Genomic DNA, 19290 nt, shown 5'->3' with positions numbered 1-19290 from the left:
AGTGGCACGCGCTGGGAGGATTTGCTTTAATTTGCCATGTTGAGGCTTGTATTGGGGAGAAACGAACACCTAGGAAAACTGTTCAGAGGATATAATTTTGCAACAAGCTAAGAAGATGGAATCAATCATCTTCCCCAGTAAAGGAATACACTTATCAAGCCACATTTGTGTTCTTCAGTCTGAAGCTTAAAGGGTGACATTCAACTAAATTTTACTCAGGGATAGAACCATCACAATTAATGAATATAACTATGTTAGATCCATTAATTTCAGTAGGCCTATTCTGAGTTAAGCTTAGCTGAATGCCACCTAATATATATTTACATGCAAATGTTTGTAAATATTTTTTACCTATAGTTAAAATTTACAGGATTTCAGCAGGAAGCTATGGGACATGCACCAATGCACAGCCTGAAACTTTTGCAGGTGCAAACAGTATTGGATTGTGGAGACTTCCGGGGGAGGAAATGGCGGATTGGCTGTCTTTTTATCGGCTCTCCACTGACAGAAGATAATTACGTGGTGATCGATGGTAATCAGGCTGAAGTTCTGACTATCAAATCACTCTGTGATAAAGAGTGATCGAGTGAGTAACCTCAAATGCTCTGATCAAAGCCGTTTTCTGCTGTTGGCACCTGGGGGGATTAGAGGGGGCCTAAAATGAGCTGGCGAGCCGAGGGACTGACATTGCATCCAAACGCCACATAAGATCCCTTTGATTTGCACCCTCTCTTTCTTAAACACTTTTGAGATAAGATAACTCTGTGACGTAGAAATAAATGAAATTTCGCAATCGGAAATCTTACTGTTCTCTGCTGTCTGCACCTAGGGGCTTCAAAGGGGGTTGGAATGAGCTGGAAAGCAGAATGAGCTGACATGGTGCCCAAGCACTACAAGAAAAACTGTCTTAGAGAGATTTATCTGTCTGCTGGTGAAAATCTATAATTGGAAATCCTGCAAAAACTACCTTTTGTCACTAAGAATAATAAAGGAAAATTGGTTGTTAAAGTGTCTAAGCAAGAGCAGAAAACTGGATTTAGGGTTGGCAATAAAGATTAAATAGGTGAGGTGACCCCTTGTGTGAAAAAAATATTTATTTCTTCTTATTCTTTTGGGGGGGAAATGGCGCTGATAAACTGAAAGTAAATTACTCTCTATTATGCCAATAAAGGCTGAATGAATGAATTACTTTCTGTTGGAAAAAAATATCTTACTTTGACCGTGACTGTATTCTTCAAACGGAACAACAGAAACTCTCAGTATGGCAAAGGTATTTTGAATCTTTCGGTGACTATTGGGATTGTTCAGCAGTTGAAGGCTGAACAATGAAAAGTGATCAGATCAACATTTGATAAATCAGAGAGAGATGAAATGGAAAATGGAGATGGAGACTATCTAGAGACTTCAGACCAAATTGATGAAAAACTGGCAGAATTGGATGGGGAACAGTAAAATGGGAGAAAGCAGATGGTGAAATGGAAGTGCCTCCCATTCAAGAATTTAGAAGAGAAGGAGAGGATGGAATCATAGATGCAGAGAAAGAATGATGGAAATGATAGGGGGAAAACTTTGGAAAAACTTCAAATGCAGCAGTCTGCATATGATTTGGAGTGAATTCAGAGAACAATGCTATTAAATTCATGAAACTACCACTGGAAAAAGACTGGAGGAAAACAAAAGTGGGAGGTCCTAGAGGAGGAGATCAGGGTACTATCGTAAACACAACAGAAAATGAAAAAACAAAAGGAAGTGGATTTTGAGCATATAGAAGTGAGCTCATATAATGAGAAGAATGATCTCCCCCCCACTCAATATGTGATCACAGTGGAGAGATTTTAACATGAATGAAAGAATTTATTATTACCCAGTATGGATCAATGGCGGTGGGAATTAATGAAGGCAAAGTTAATTACCAATAATAATAACAACAATTTGGGAATCCCTCTTGGACTTTTTGTGGGGAAAGAGAAATTAATGATTCTGAGACACTGACTCAAAAGAAATGTTGTTTAACAGAAAGTGGAGAAGGTAGCTATTAACATGGACTGAATGTCTTAAATAATCTTTTTTTTTTTTAATGTAACCGCAGATGGAAAACTGGAAGTCTTTTGTTATCTATCTCTAATGTTTCTTTTCCTCTTGTCTTTTTTGCCTATCTTCTTCTTTTCTTTTTTTGTCCCCCCCCCTCTCTCTTTCTCTCCTTTTTGTTTTGTTTTTTGGAGCCCTGTGTTTGTTAAGGTCCATGGAATAAGGTCCATGGATTAAGTATTCATGAGAATGGTGGATGGAGGGCCCTGAGTGGGAGACAGGAAGTGTTGTCTCCAAGGGTGAGATGCTGGGAGGGGCTGCTACCTTCTGTATGTGGTGGGGGCTGAAAATTGCCTCCAGAAGAGGACTCTGTATTCTACTTGTTCTGCTTGTAGTTTTTGTAGCTGTTACCTTATTGTATGGCGAAAATCTTTAATAATAATAAAAAGTTATTAAAACAAAAACAAAAAATTCTGGAATTCTGTAGCTGTTTTTTAAATTTACATTATTTTTCTGTATCTTACTGTACTATTAAAAAACTTTAATAAAAATCTTAACACACAAAAGAAAGAAAGAAAGAAACTGGAATTGCGTATATCACCCAATACTAGCATGAGCAGGGCTGCCCCAAGACATTTTGACACCTGAGGCAAACCACAAAATGGTGTTTCCCCCACCAGGGAAGAAAGGGTGAATGGAGATCTACATCAGGAACAAGGTGGGGAATAAAGATATACATGGTGAACAAGAGGGTAAATGAAAACCTACATTGGGAACAAGTGGGAGGAGTCAAATCAACCTTGCTCAATGGTTGAACTGGGAATCAAAGGCTGTTTGGGGTGGGGCCCACTGTGAATCATGATAAGCGGGTGCAGACCCCAAGTGACCCCTCTGCCGGGGGTGGGGAGAGGAGGCTGGCAGCACGGCCTGTAGGCTGAGAGGTCACTGAGGATGGAGGCACTGGGATGGGGGCTGCAAGGAGGTGATAATCCAGCCTCCAAGGAATGTGCCACAGCTGTTGCTGCTACTTGGACAATAGTAGTAGTGGGCATTGCATTCCTTGGAGACCAGATCTGCTGCCCTGTATATCCTGCCACCCGAGCTGGTTGCCTTACTCTGCCTCCTGAGTGGGCCAGCCCTGCTCATGAGTACAAATGAATGCACAATATAAAATATGTCTGGAAGGGCCCAGAATTGGCTAGCTTGCCCCAAGCGGTTGCCTGTACACTGTGGCCAGTTGTCACTCGGTAAAGGATCCTTAACATTTATCCAGTATCATGTAACCCACAGGTAACTAAAGAGGCGCCTTCAAGATGCTGTTATATTACAGTTTCCTTAATCCGTGACCATGGTTCATGCTGTTGGGGCTGATGGTAGTTGGAGTCAAACAGCATCTGGAGTTAAACACTGCCTACACTCTCTGTAACCCATGTGTTGACAAAAAATATCTGTAGAGTGGTTAGCAGCCGTGGTATTTCTGGCAGATTCAACAGCCTCTGGCAGGCTATGGAAAATAAATGGATGACTTCACCGGAACACAACAGGGTGCTTTCCTACTGCTTTGTCACGAGAAGGATGAACAGTGTAAAGGCGGTCTTTGTTGACCAATGACAAAATTGGGAAACAGGGCAGGCTTTATTGGGTGGCGATGTGTTAAGCAGGCCAGAATGGGTTTCTGTTTTCCCTCATGATGTATGGTGTGGCTGAGATTAATTAATTTGATGAACTCCTAAATACTTAGCGTCAGACGGTTGTTTATAAAATTGCCATGGGCATTGGTGCTTCCATTGCCAAAATTGCACCACCTGTGCACAGGAGAGCATATCATTAGAATGAAACCAGGATGGACCCCCAAGGCTTGCAGGTGTACAAAAGCACTTTTTAATAATGACCAAAAAAGAAAAAAAAGAAAAAAAGGAGCAGGGAATCTCCCCTCCCAAATAGCTCAGTGAGGGCTAAGTGTGCTCAATTGCCACTGAACGTTAACCGACTCCTTGGGAGCTGGGCGGGGAAAAGGGGAAGGGGGACAAAAAGAAGCAGCTGGAATTCAGGGCACTCTGTACTGCAACATTTTGTTGCTGCTCCCATTTGTTTCTATAACAATGCACATAAGTAAAACAGAATTCATAAGCCACCCTGTGGGTCTCTAAGTGGCCTAGGCATGGACAACTTTTTTCCTCTTTTCTTTTGCTTCTTATGTTGCTTCTTATGAAGAAAAACAACACCCAGGAACATACTGTGAGGAACTGGTTTTCCAAGCTGGTGGCTTGGAAGTTTGAGTCTTATCACCACAGGGACCACCAACCTCTTGTGGCCTGTGGGCCCATTAGTACACCAAGAAAGCTGTCGTGGGCAATGCACGCACGAGCACACACACACAGCAGCTAAGCACACACTGCAACCTATTCTAGTGGCTACAATGGAATGTTTCTTACAAACCTATTCTTGATGTATATGGAGGAAATTCTGTGGCTAGTAGGGAAGGCACCTGATGACCACACTGATGACCACTGTACTTCCAGGTCACAGCCTGACCTATGGCATGTGGTGCCTCCATACAAATATGTGGCAACCCCCCCCCCACTAAATTAGCATGACAGTATCTATGCTTTGGAACTCTCTGCTTATTGACATCAAACTGTCCTGTTTTCAGTGCTGTCCTGGACTGGTTGGATGCAGGGGACTGGTGGGAGGAACCAGCTGGGGAACCCCCATGGGAAGAAGGCTCAGAGTCCAGGGAGTGGTGGTGGGGACAACGAACAGTGGTCACAGGGAGAAGAGGGAGAAGGTGAGGAAGAGGAGGTGTCGGTAATAGAGGTAAACAGTTTAGTGAGCTGGAAGAGGCTGGGGCATGGCACTGTTCAGACTCTGAGACAGAAGTGGGGGCTGGGGAGGGGTGGGGCCAGGAGACAGAGAGGCAGGCTGCTGAAGAATCCAGGGAGTCTTGCTCCTGCTGCTGCATTATCATGTGACTGAGGGAACAGCAATGTGTTTGGTTTGGAGAAGGCGTGGTGGGGCAGGAGAGGCTGCAATGCAGCCCTCTGGGCAGTTGGCTTTTCTTAGGTTTTCACACACAAATACACCCCAAACCTACATTGATTTGTGTGTGTCCTGTTTAACTATGCACTTTATTTGGATGTGTAAGAGGATTCTTGAGTACAGATGAAGGGGACAAGTACACTGTTGCCATTTGCAGGTGCTTTTAAACTTCTGCTTCAAGAAATGAATGTCATATATGCAAGGGTCACAGTTTGACAATATCTTAGTAATTATTCCTGCTTGGCATGTTAACTCTGAGTGTTTTTGAAATGATTGAGATCCTCCAATGAGTGGTTTGGCCTGCGAGCAATTTTCACCAGGAAAAGTAGAGTTCTGATTTATCTAGGGTAGGGAAAATTGGCCTTTCGCATGCCAGCTTAATTTTTTTTAAAATAAAAAAAGTATTTTACTGTGAATGCTTTATGCACCGGCCGTAATATTATTTAAAGCTAATCTGGGATTTAAGCAGTGGGAGTCATGAAACCCTTTCTTTTTAAGATTTATGTAATTCTTCAAAGCCACTCTGGGTTCTTGAACAAATAATTAAATATGTTTATAGGAATGTTAACAATACCTCCCCAAGATCCTAGGCAGAAATCTCTGTAGTCAATAAAGTGGAACAACTCAGTTTAAGCTCTTGCTGATTAAATGTGGTGGTGGACCTTTATTTCTCTGCAGAAAGTAAACACTGCTTCCACTTTCCACTTGGCTCATTGCTAGCACAATTCTGTCTTGGTTGCATTTGAAGCCTCAGGGTACACTTGTACTACAAATAAAACACACATGCACTCAGTCCCTGAGATCCCATCTTTAGTGTGTAAACCCTTGCAAAGGTTTGACAAATGTCACCTGTCCTATTTAGGTTAGGGTTGAGTTTCCAGTCAGCACTGAACCAGTGATCTTTGGAGCTTAAAACATAAGGTCTCTCTCAAGAGGCATAAGGTCAGGTAGCTGTGTCTTCATCAGGCTCTTGGGTCTACTGAGCAGCAAAGTGAACTCATTATTAAATCAGAAGGGTGTCATCTTAATGCGTCACCCCAAAAAGAAAATACATTCGTTAAAAGAAGAACAGAAGAGGATGCAGATTTACATATGCTAATTTATAGATGCAAATTAAGAAATAATTTCTGTAATTTAAAGAGAAATAGGGCACCTCTCGCTGTCACTGTCAGACCCTCTAAGTGTCACTATTTGCCAGGGACAGTCCTGGATTTACAGAAGCCGTCCTGGTTTCTGATTTGATCCCAGAATGTCCCAGTTTTCCTTAGGACATCCCTGTTTTCATTTGAGAAATGTTGGAGGGTGTGGAGATATTCAACCCCCCAAGCCATCTGAAGCCAGCCCTGTATAGGGAAGGTTTTTTGATGTTTAATGTTTTAGTATGTTTTTATATATGATGGAAGCTGCCCAGTCAGATGGGTGGGGTATAAATGTAATAATAATAATAATAATAATAATAATAATAATAATAATAATAATAATAATGGAATAGGATGACTCTATTTTCATTGAAGAAATGCTATAAGGTATGCACTGTTGATGAGCAGCTTCAGGGCCTCTCCTATTCTGCCTTCTTTGAGCTTTCCCCCTTTGAACTGGATTAGGACTGGACAGCCATTGCAATAGAGGGCTGTCCTCTGTAAAGCAGGAACACGTGGCTGCCCTGTAAGCCAGTCTCTCCTTACAATGCAGCCTCCAGAACATTCAATTGCCACATGATAGTCCAGTTTGCATTTCAATGTAACCTAACATGTTGTGCAATTAAGCTTCTTTCCCTGCAGATCTTCAGACCTTGGGGAATGCTTTGTTCTGATTTGATGGGCCAGAGAAGACTGAGACTGAGACTGAGACAATTCATGTTTGTTTTAAGGGATGCAGTGGGTTGGCCTGCAGATGTAACTGGACTACAAGCCCCAGCGAGTGTGCTCAATGGGAGGGATGATAGGAGTTTTAGTCCAGCAAAATCTGGAGAGCCGAAGGTCTCCCACTCCTGCAAATTAGGAAGGTGTCTTACATTGTAGCTCTCTAGGGTTACAGACAGGGGTATTCTCAACTCTACCTTAGGATGCTGAGCATTGAACCATGGACCTTCGGCTTAATGGGATGAACATGGAAGAACAGTGCAGTTATTGGACTATAATATTTCTATTCAAAATGACATCTGTAATTTTTAGGCAAATCTGAGGCCTGCAGTGAAAAAAATCTCCCTCCAGAATGGAACTTCTATGTAGGTCAACGCCACTCTTATTAACAGTGACTCAGCAACCCATTACTTACAGACTTTCGCTCTTCCTTTAGGAGTGATCAAATCTGCTCATTACTGCTCTGCTTTACTTTTTGTCGGGAAATGTTTTGGCCCAACATTAAACAGTTCTCTGCATTTGGCAAACCAGAGCACAGCCACCAGATTTACTAGAACCAGGGGATGGCTCAAGAAGACCTGGGATTAATTCATTTGTTTTCTTTAATAGAATTAGATTAGTTTGGGAGTGGGGAACCTGCGGCCATCCAAATGTTGCACTCCAACTCCTATCAGTCCAAACCATTGACCCTTTGGAGTTGGAGTCCAGCAATATCTGGAGGGCCACAGGTTCTCCATCCCAGAATTTTGTATCCCACTTTTGTTCCACCATGAAACTCAAATAAGGATTATCCACACTTACTTTTGCCCCACTCTTACCTGGCACTGGTCTTTGCTTTAAAGCTCCACGTCCAAGCACTATTCTTTTTTTTTTTTTGCCCCAGAGCTTCCCCCACAAAAACCTGCTCTTTAAATCTGAAATGCAACAAATGGCAATAGGGGTTATCTGCAGATTTCTGTTTTTTCTGAGTGAGCTTTAAAGAGCGGGTTTTCGTGGGGGAAGTGTGCTTGGACACGTGTAGATACAGAGCTTTAAAGCATGCACTATGCCTTGAAAGTATGGAGGAGAGGTAAGTGTTGTTAAACCCTAAGTGTATTGGGGTTTCTCAATGCCAACCACTGGCTGTGTCTGGCCCACCTGGCCAATCTATGCCGGCGTGGGGTGTGGCCGTGGGTGTTTTAAACCATGGCACAGCCGGGGGGCTACCCTCTCCCAACCCACCTGCCTTCTTTTTAATCTTTGGTATGACACGACCTTGCTATGGACAAATGTTGGCCGCCTTATTGGGACTGGGTAGGAGTTTTTCCACTTGGTGAATTGGCACCGGCCATTTGGTTTTCACTTACCTTGTAGCAATTGTCACAACTTTGTAAGGTTAGGCATTGGGTAAGCCTTTGTTTAACGGAGGGGAGGTTGTAGCCTCTGCCTGCCCCTCCTCATTAAGGGTATTGGGGTGTGTGGATCCTGCCTGGAGTCCAAACATGGGCTAGGGCCATGCCATGACCCCAATGGGGATGGCTCGGGGTGCCCCTATTTGATGTAAGTCTTAGGGCTTCCCCTAAGAGCCAGTGTGGTGTAGTGGTTAAGAGCGGTAGTCTCGTAATCTGGGGAACTGGGTTCGTGTCTCCGTTCCTCCACATGCAGCTGCTGGGTGACCTTGGGCCAGTCGCACTTCTTTGAAGTTTCTCAGCCCCACTCACCTCACAGAGTGTTTGTTGTGGGGGAGGAAGGGAAAGGAGAATGTTAGCCGCTTTGAGACTCCTGAGGGAGGGAGGATCTTACCTGGGAATCCTCACTTGGCTCCAGAGCTTCTCCCACCCTACCCATCCTCAGTTAATGTCTTGTTTTCCAGGTTAACCTTTCTTCACAGGTTTGCAGGTTAACTTTTCTTCACGGGTATGCGGGTGCTGCTACGCCAAGGTCGCTGTTAAAGGGCCGGAAAGGAATTTCCGTGCATTGGCAGGTTTCGCCTTTCCCATAGCAAAACGTCACAACTTTGGTGGTATCAGGCCTTGGGCGGAATCCTTTAGTCCATCTTCCTCTTTGCAGCGGCGATACCAGGGTTCCCCGTTAAAGGGGTTCCTGAAGGGAGGCTTTGACCGTACGCCGAAAGGTCGTCATTGCTCTCCCCTGCGGTGGCGGCGTAACGGGGGCGGCTATCTCTGCTTGAACATATGTTCTCCAGAGCCGGCCCATCCCCCCCCCCACAAACTGGATAACCCTGATGCTCCCTAGGTCCCCGGCTGGGGACTGGGAAGGGATAACGCCCAATGCCCGAGCCAAGGTCTACCCACATTTGAAATTTAATAAAGTTGTGGCCAATTTAATCCCATAGCACGTTGTCTTCAGTCGTTATTCCACATGGGGGGGGCGCTCGGGATCTGGCGGACTCCGCCTGTCCACGCAGTGGTGAACAAGGTCATGGCTGCTTTGCTAGAGGTGAACTTAAAACAAGGTGTGTACTTCAACTGTTCTTTTGCAGATTTTTTTTTTTAAAGCTAAGGAGTAAACTCTACACAAATCAAGAGTGGAGTCCCCAAGGCAATTGGATGGTGCCATGTACGTCTCCTTCCAGCAACTCCTGCGGCCAAGCTAGTGCCAAATGTATTGCTCTGCTTTCCTCTGGATCACATCCATGAGGCTGAGAGGGTGTCTTGTAGTCTGGGCAGCCCAGGACCTCCAGACGCACTGCCCAGGCTTTTGCTCTGGGGGAGGTCACGTTGGTGCTGCTAACACAGCAGTTTGACCCCGGAGTTGCACTCCACTGTCTCTTAAAACAGATGGATGCCAACAGCATCTGAAGAACATGGATGCTCTAGAAATTTTGTAGCAATTTTTTAAGTTCATCCTCTCGTACTTGTTCCCTTTGTTTCATTCTTCTGCTGTGTGTCACGGCCCCCCAGTTCATAGGAAGACATCATTCCTTCCTTAGCAACTCTTTATTCCTCCATGGAGATGCCAATGTGACATTTTGAGAACAGTGAATCTATACACAACTTCTCCCCCTTCTCGCCTCCTCTCAACAAATATTTCCTCTTTTTTTCAGATGGTTTCTTTGTGCAAAGTAGCCTTGTTCGTTCAGGGTTTGGCTTATACTGGGCAATGAATGTTCTTGCTTGAGATTCTGGTCACGAAATCTAATAACCCTCTAAATTAGTCACCATTAAACAGAATCATGGCTTAGTTTGCTTTCTTTTTGCATCATCCCATACCAGATTGATGATGTTTTTAAGAGCACATCCTTAAGGGGCTATTAGTTTATGCAAAAATAAAATTCCCTCTTCTAGATCTAAAAATATTTCCTAACAACCTAAACAAAATTTAAGGAGTTGAAAATTACCTTTTAGAGCTCCCTGTTGGAAGGCACAGCACGAGTACTAAATTATCCCCATAATTACACCAGTAATAATGCACAACCTTCATGCACACAATAAGACCCTTAAAGGAGATCTGACTTTTACAAGTATATTATACCTTAGTGTGCCTAATGCAAGACAACCCCAACAACTGGAATGAGATGCTCTTTCACTGCAAAACAGAAAAATATATTTAAGTAAATATCTTTCTGATATATATGAATGAGAGACACCGGGTTCCTTCTGCTCCTTTTACCTGTAAACTATTTTAGACAGCAGCTAGGACTTAATGGTTCCAATATTGTACGGAAGTCGCAGTTTTTGTGGGAGCAACATCTGGGTGTGTGTTTAGTAGGTTTGATCAAACGGCTGGCTTGTTGTGATTCTGTTGTGAATGCAACCTTGCATTCTGAAGAGGTGGTTGGATTTTCACAGTGCTGTGTTCTGACTGGGGTTCTAGGAGACGCCTGTGCTTCAGAGGAAGTACTTCAGTAGCAAATAGGAATTATGGAGAAATTCAACTCATTTCATATTTAAGGGAAACTTTAAATGGGAAGGTGAACTTACCCAAATCGTACAGACGTCCTTCAGAATTTGCATTCCTTTGAATTTTGCAATGCAGTTCCCAAGCTAGGTTGTTGGCATCCAACTGTCTCTAGAAGCAATGGAGTGTGCCTCCAGGGGTGAAGTCAAACTGCTGTGTTAGCAGCACCAAAGTGACCTCCCTGGGGCACAAGCCTGGGCAGATGTGCATGGGGGTCCTGAGCTGCCCAGATGACAAGAACCCCTCTCAGTCTCACAGATGTGGACCAAATGAAAGCAGAGCAATACATTTGGCACCAGCATGGCTGCAGGAGTTGCCAGAAGGAGGCATACAAGGTGCCATCCAACTGCCTTAGGGACTCCACTCTGGATTTTGTGTAGGGTTTACTCCTTAGACTTTTCTTCTCCTAAAGATGTCCCACAAGGCAGAGGAGGTTTAGGATCAGAGTTTTCCTTCTCCTAGATGGGCTACCTTCCCAGGTTGATGAGACCCATCTGCCCCAGCCAAGTAATGTGCACACAAATGCATATTATCAGTGCAAAGTGTGCATATAAATGCATATATTAGTGAAACTAACATCAGTAATGCACTAACTGAGAGAAATTACTTACAAATAGTTTATATAAGCAGAACGACATACAGAAATGTGTTTATTAGGAGAAATTTGTTATAAAATGCTGATGAAAGAAGATCACAAATTGCTGCAGTAATGTGGAGAACTGAATTTAAGCCTGAACAAATGGGAAACACAGAGAAGTGAAACTGACAGATTTGTCCATCTCTAGTAGTAGCAAATGTAGGTTTAGCACAACCTGGGGTAAGGCTGCACTGGGTGGTGTTGGGCTGGTCTTCTGGGGCTAATGGGCACTGCTTCCCCAACCTCAGCCTGCCTCCAGCCTGCCAGCCATCTTACTTATAAGCAGTCCAGGAGATGGACCTAGCTCTCCTCCTCTTCCATAGACTTAATGTTGCCTTTCTAGGACTCTGCAGGGAGAAGAATATGAACAAAACTAAAATTAGTTGGCTCTGTCTGTCATTAGCTCTGTCTCCACCTACCATTGACCTCTGTGTCTTCTGCCCTACCAACTCCAGTAGAAGAAGCTGCTCTATTAGCTTCCTGGCAGGTGGGTCACTGTTGCTTACTGGGAGGAGAGGTGGCAGGGACTTTGGTGCAGTGCAAGCACATCAGCAGGAGTGCCAAATTGGTTCCACCAGAGCTGACCTCTGGGCCACCCTGTCCTTGCCCTCGGTTAAGCAACAGTGTCCCTCCTGCTGGGAGGCTAACATAACAGCTCCACCCCAACCAGCAAGTTGCTATTGCTTCCTGATATACATTGTGCTCTTGCCACCCACTTTGTAAAAAACGAACTCCTGCCAACTTCTGTCTCAAATAGGTATGTGGGCTGAGAACACCGGAAAGTTTCTAGGTTTCAGTTAACGAAACATTGTTAAAACATGCAATTATAATTGGTGCTTAAGCATTTTATAATATGGCTTCTTAATACCACTTGCTAGCAAAGGCTGTATATAAACCAACGCAATCCATGGTTTAACATGCCTGAAGATTAACATCGTTAAAAGCAGTGGCTAATTTGACATCAGAGAATTTCTTTAGTAATTATGGGCTTGCTTGTATTTTACTGAACTTGGCTACTGTTCAGTAAATTTGAATGTCCAAAACTACAGCTGATTCCAATTATTCAGCAGTTAATTGCTGTGTAACTCACACTGTCCTATGGCAGAGCTTAATTCCCTTCTTAATACTTTTTTTGTAAGAGGTATTACTCTTTTCTAATTGTGGCTCCTTGCTTGGCTTCTCTGGTTCACCTTAGCCCCCCCCCCCCCTCGTGAATTGATGCTGGAATTAAATTCCTTTTTATATAGGCACCCTCATTTGGTGGTAGCCATAGAAGGAACAGTAGTTTTGAGAAAGTAATAATGACTTAAGGGGTATTTGCAACCTGTGGATTAAAATGCTGCAGAAATGTGCCTGGTTAGAGAGTAAATTAATATATGGAATATCAAGCAAGGGATATATAGGCTGTAAATATATCTGAACTGAGCTTACTTAAAAACAATTATTTGCTTAGCTTTCTGCTTTCCAAGTCTTGGCTGCTACAGAGAACAAAGTTAAATCCAAGATCGGAAAGTCCTCTCCCGTCTACATCCCAGTTTAATTGCTTTTTCCTGTAAGGAAATTACATCTTTGTGGAATCTTGTGACTTTTGTGTCTTTGAATATGAGGCAAGATTTCTGACTTTTTGTAGAGCAAGTTCATCTTGTGGTTCTGTTTTATGAAGTTGTGGAGGGTGTAACACAGTTTCCTCCAACCTGGAGGGTATTCCAGCTTCCGATTAGCCCTAATCAGCATGGACAACATTTGTAGTGATGGGAATTGGTACAAAGAAAAAAAAAGGACACCAGGGCCACACCTGCACTATAGATTTAAAGCATTATCATATCACTTTAAACACTCATGGATTCACCCAAAGAATCCTGGGAGCTGTAGTTTGCTAAGTGTGGCTGAGAACTGTTAGGAGACGCCCCCCCCCATTCCGCTCAAAGAGCTACAATTCTCAAGTAGTTTAACAGACAATTTATCATCACATGGAAATCTGGGGCCCACACTCTGTGAGAGGAATAGGTGTCTCCTAACAACTGTCAGCTGTAACAAACTGCAGCTCCCAGGATTCTTGGGGGGGGGGGTTGCCGGTGTAGAATCATGACTGTTAAAGCAGTGTATTGGCTGTTAAAATGTATGATATTGATGTAGCCCAGGTTGTGGCTTTTGACAGTTAAGATAGTCTCTTGAGTGGGGGGCTGGGGGGGACCCCACTTCTTTATCCTGCTCAGTTCCATTTGGAACAGGTTTTTATTGTAGCCCTCCCTATGACCTTATTGTGAAGGGCAGCAAGAAGTCTTTTAAATCAGTGAATAAAATAACGCTAAGAAGCTGAAGAAAGTGAAAATTCATGTTGGAGTCCATAGGTGATTCTGATCTTTTAACTGTGGTCAGGAAACGTCACATCTGTACTGAAACATTGTTACTACTTAAAAAGACTGCCCACGCACCCCTTTTGCTTCACCTGCCCACCTTTTCCCATTCAGAAGTGGTTAACTACTTCAGCCAATTCATATCCAATTCAAAAAGGAAGGCTTTTAACTTGTACGGTGAAATTCCATTACAATTTTTCTCTGCCTCTAGCTATACTGGGGGTTGAGCAGCTTTCTAATTTCAGATTTCACAAGTGGCCTCCTAATGTTGTTTTATATATATATAAAATACACACACCTTGCATTTTTAGCTGTGAAGCAAAGTTAAATAAAAGTCATTTATGGCAATTTCACCCAGGGCAAAGGTAAAACTCAGGAGTGCCCCCCCACTACAACTGTTCTGTAGTAATGCATGATAGTTAGTAATCTGTACAGTTAAATATTCATTCATAAGCTGTTACAGTAATTAAATCCTACTGCAAAGGGAAGTGTTAAAGAGTCTCTGGAGGGGATGTATCACACACCAAATGTAATCTTGCAAATTAACAAAGCTTTTCAGTTATTTAGTGGTGTTGCTGTGCTAATCTCCTCCCTGTGTTAATCTTAAGAGCACATTTCTCCTTTTAAGCTGTTGTGAGCTCTTTGAAGAGCAGATGGGAGAAATGAGATGATCCATACTTCTCAGCTGAATTTTAGGATGGCTATGAATATTGCCATCCAGCAAGAGGATGTCAGATAGAGCAGAAAACACGGGCAGTTTCTCCAAATCCTCACAGGCTCAAAAGTGCAATTAAAAAAACATCCTTTCCTATCTTTTGCTTTCCAACATAGGATGCTGACTTGTACTGAGCCAGATCAATGATTCACTGTACATACCATCAACATCTCTCCAGGATTTCAGACAGGGGACAATCCCAGCCCTATCTGGAGATACCAAGGATTGAATCTGGGACTTTCTGCATGCAAAGTGGATAACAACAACACAACACCACCACCACCAACAACAACTTATTATGCTTTACCACTGAGCTATGAGCCCTCCCCAACGTTAATCCTTGTGCAGCATTATATCTATGCTTACACTAACAATGGTTACCCTTTGAATCACTGTTCAAAACTGTCTTACAAACACAGCTGTTGTGAAGGGTCATTTGGCCTACTTTTATGCTCTAACTCAGGGGCGTTCAACTCCCAAACATTGTAAGAGTTGTTGAGGCTTTTTTAGGGAGCCAAAGTTGTTGAGGTTTTTTTGTGAGTGTTTTGCTGGGGGTTCAAAGATCGCGATCGACCTGTTGGAAAGCCCTGCTCTAACTGGATTGTTGCAGGCTGTGTTTCTTGAATCCTGTTGCCATTGAGATCTGACCTTCCTTTACATCCCACCACTCTTTGCACTAGTGTTTGTGTGTGTAATCTGTCTATCAATTATCTATCTATCATCTATCTATCTATCTATCTATCTATCATCTATCTATCTATCTATCTATCTATCTATCTATCTATCTATCTATCTATCATCTATCATCTATCTATCTATCTATCTATCTATCTATCTATCTATCTATCATCTATCTCTATCTATCTATCATCTATCTATCTATCTATCTATCTATCTATCTATCTATCTATCTATCTATCTATCTATCATCTATCTATCATCTCTCTATCTATCATCTATCTATCTATCTATCTATCTATCATCTATCTATCTATCTATCTATCAATCATCTATCTATCTATCTATCATCTATCTATCTATCTATCATCTATCTATCTATCTATCTATCATCTATCTATCTATCTATCTATCTATCTATCTATCATCTATCTCTATCTATCTATCATCTATCTATCTATCTATCTATCTATCTATATCTATCTATCTATCTATCATCTATCTATCTATCATCTATCTATCTATCATCTATCTATCTATCTATCTATCATCTATCTATCTATCTATCTATCATCTATCTATCTATCTATCTATCTATCTATCTATCTATCTATCATCTATCTATCTATAATCTATATCTATCTATCTATCTATCTATCTATCTATCTATCTATCTATCTAATCTATCATCTATCTATCTATCTATCTATCTATCTATCATCTATCTATCTATCTATCATCTATCATCTATCATCTATCATCTATCATCTATCATCTATCATCTATCATCTATCATCTATCATCTATCTATCATCTATCATCTATCTATCTATCTATCTATCTATCTATCATCTATCATCTATCTATCATCTATCATCATCTATCCAGTGCTATTTTTCTAGAAAAAGAGGTGCTGGAACTCACCATGAACCCTTGTTTTCTTAGAATGGCAATGGCGCACACCCGAGAGGTGCCAGAACTAAGTTCCAGTGAGTTCTGGCTGAAAAAAAGCCTTGTATCTATCTATCCATCTATCTGTCCATTCATCCATTCATCCACCTGTCAGTCGAGGACAACATTCTATGCATCTGATGAAATGACTCTAGTCCACAAAAACTGATACTAGAATAAAAACATGTGGCTGTTGTTCCCCCCCTTTGCCTAACATAGAAAGAATTGCTGTAGTTGGCATTTGGCTATATGCCATGTGTCCTTTGAGGGTCTGCTTGGGGTTGGCAGGATAGTTGGTGGTCGTGGGTCTTTGTGAAGGCTTGGGCTATGAGCAGTTGCCTGATGGTGCTGACTCCATGGCACTGGGCCATGTTGCTTATCCCTGAGTAACCAACCCCTAGATATCATGCATGAGGAGAAGCTTCCATTCCAAAGAGTGGCTCTGGATTGCATATTGAGGTGGTGAACCTTCGGCTCTCCAGATTGTGCTGGACTACATTTCCCATCAACCTTAACTATTGGTTACGCTTCCTGGTGTTGATGGGAAATACAGTTAAGAAACATCCGGAGGGCCACAGTTTCCGCATCCCTTATGAAATATATTCGGAGTTGAGAGTGGATTTCATGCTCCTTATTCAGCTCATAGTGGTGAGGAGGAATGGAAGTTCCCCCAGAATGTCTGCTTTATATACCTTATTTACACAATGGGCCCCACGTGATTGGCTAATTCTGGGATTCTCCTGTAGGCCAATCAGGTTGTGGATTCACTTCCACCTGGAGCTGGATTGGGTGGCTCCTGTGGACCAATCAGACTGCTGCATTTTGGATCCTATTGTTCTAGGACCAATCAGACTGCTGCATTCTGAATCCTATTGTGCTAGGACCAATCAGACTGCTGCATTTTGGATCCTATTCAACTCAGTACATAACACCTTAAATATAGTAAAGAGACCATACCAGAGGTACGCTGATAGCCACTTCCAGCTTTGTATTTTCCTTTTTTGTCATCTTATTCCACTAAGAAGATGGTGCTTCAAGAAACATAACTGTTTCAAGAAATGGAAAATCTGTCTATATTTTATCCAGGAGGCAAGTCATTGTTGTTTCTTTGGCCTGTCCCAAACTGAAGGCTGAATTAGAATTTAATGTGTAGGGGTGTGTGTGTTGTTTTTTATAATGTAAATCACATCAACTGTAGTGCATGTGTGTGTGAGAGAGAGAGAGGAGGATGGAGGGAGGAGGAAGGGAAGAGAAGGGAAGAGAAGGGGAAAAAAGGGGGAAAAAGGGAAAAGAAGGGAAGGGAGGAAGGGAAGGGAAGGGAGGAAGGAAGGAAAAGAAAATTGTTGTATGCAGAAGGTCCTAGATTTAATCCCCAGTTAGGTTTTGGAGAGAACTAGTGGCGTAGCGTGGGGGGTGCAGGGGGGGCCGGCCGCACCGGGCGCAACATCTGGGGGTTAGGGTTAGGGGGCGCAAATTCACGGGTTAGGGGGCGTAAATTACTTGCCTTGCCCCGGGTGCTGACAACCCACGCTACGCCACTGGAGAGAACCCTCCCAGAAACCACGGAGAGCTACTGCCAGTCAGTGTAGTCAATTCTGAGCTAGATGGACTGATGGACTGACACAGCATAAGGCAGCTACCTAGGTTCCTGTGGAAGGTTGCTTTAACTTTTCCCTCTCCTAGTGTTTTGAGGGAAAATCTTCCTTCAGAAACTGGTACTAGGAGGAAATCTTCTGTTGGTGTTAATAAGCCACACACACACCCGGCCACAAGCAGTGGTGATGGGTCCATGTTGGGACTGGCAGGGTGGGAGGCAGAGAGACTAACAGTAAGTGGAGCTAGAGCCAGTGATTTTAGGAGGCAACTACTCCTTGTTTCCTCCTCCTCCTGAGCAAAAGTTTGACTGAAGATAGTCTGGGTTGGTTGAAAGTGAAAAAAGGCAGGCAGGCAGGTGTGGGTAGGGTGAGGTGGTAGGGTGAGGTGGGCAACACCCCATACATCTTAAAGGAGCTGTGTGCACTGCACGCAAGGCAAATTCAAAAAGGGCATTTTCCTCAGGATTTTAGCACAAAAGGAAAGGGTGAAACCTCCCCCCTCCTATTCTAGCTGTGATCTAAGTTTCTCACAGGTGATTATGGAAAATTTTATTTTGAAGCCTGCACTTCAAACGCACTTTAAATGCAAAGATGCATCTAACTAGATCCTCAATAAAAAATGGCTCCTTCCATATCTCCTGCACTGGATAGCTGCATGGTCTGTCATGTAGCTAGAGGAGCCTTTGGATAGAACTTAGAAGCTGGAGGCAAAGGAATTTTCTGCCGTGGAAGGTGCTGTAAAACTTCAGAAATCCAGAGCATGGATAGAGAATTGCAGTCTCTGTGGCCCCCCAAATAGACAAAACACTGCAATGCCAACCAGCCAGCCAGTGAGGGTAAACAGCTGAAGGCTTGCTAAAGCAGTAAAAAAAGCTGATGGTATGAAAGATCTGACAATGCAGGGAAGGCACTCTTTGCACTGATGTGAAAAGTGCAAGGGTCATAGAAGCTCCAGAATCTCAGGCTCCCTCTTTCGTTGCAGTTGTCTTTTCAAGCTGTGTTTCATTGTTTGGGCATAGCAATGAGAGAGCTTGGCCTGTGCTATTTACTGAATGTCTGGAAAAGAGGAGAACCAGAAAGGTGAAATTATATCTCTTTCTGAGTTAACAAAGATACTTAGGGTAGCTAGTAAGCATGCTGGAAGACTTGCTTATTAGCAGTCGTCTGAAGGTCTGATCCCTTATGCCAGTGATGGACAGAGTCAGCAGTAAAAAGAGTGCAGGGCAATGGATGCACCTTTGTACAGGATGCACAGGAGATTTCATTCAAGCCATGCAAAAGGCAGAGATCCATGCAGGACAGCAAGCAGGAAGCATTATCACAGTTCAAGGTGCTTGAAAGGGCTTGGAACAGAGCCTGCTCCATTCTAAGATAAGTTCCAAGCTAAGATTGTAGCTTAGGGAGAAGAGATGTGGCCTTGGAAGGAGGTGTGGGCTCAGAAGTGTGCCAAGGACCAAATTGAGAGGCTTGGGGGACCACGTTTGGCCTATAGGTCTGAGGTCTCCCACTCCCTGATTTAAAGCATCTT

General features: G+C 43.1%; 1 protein-coding gene across 4 annotated transcripts in view; it reads left to right on the top strand.

Moving 5' to 3' along the window:
- Positions 1–19290, top strand: part of IL1RAPL2 (interleukin 1 receptor accessory protein like 2) — a 482185-nt gene that overhangs the window by 30591 nt on the left and 432304 nt on the right. The window contains exon 2 of one of the 4 annotated variants that reach the window (XM_083486407.1): positions 427–586. The exons of the other annotated variants lie outside the window; for them this stretch is intronic. Coding sequence (XP_083342533.1) covers position 586 — 1 coding nt within the window. The 5' untranslated portion in view covers positions 427–585. The remainder of the gene's footprint in view (positions 1–426; positions 587–19290) is intronic. 4 annotated transcript variants of the gene reach the window in all.

The sequence above is a fragment of the Podarcis liolepis genome (genome assembly GCF_965112155.1).
Source record: "Podarcis liolepis genome assembly, chromosome: Z".
Lineage (NCBI taxonomy): Eukaryota > Metazoa > Chordata > Lepidosauria > Squamata > Lacertidae > Podarcis > Podarcis liolepis.
This window is presented reverse-complemented; position numbering and strand designations above follow the sequence as displayed.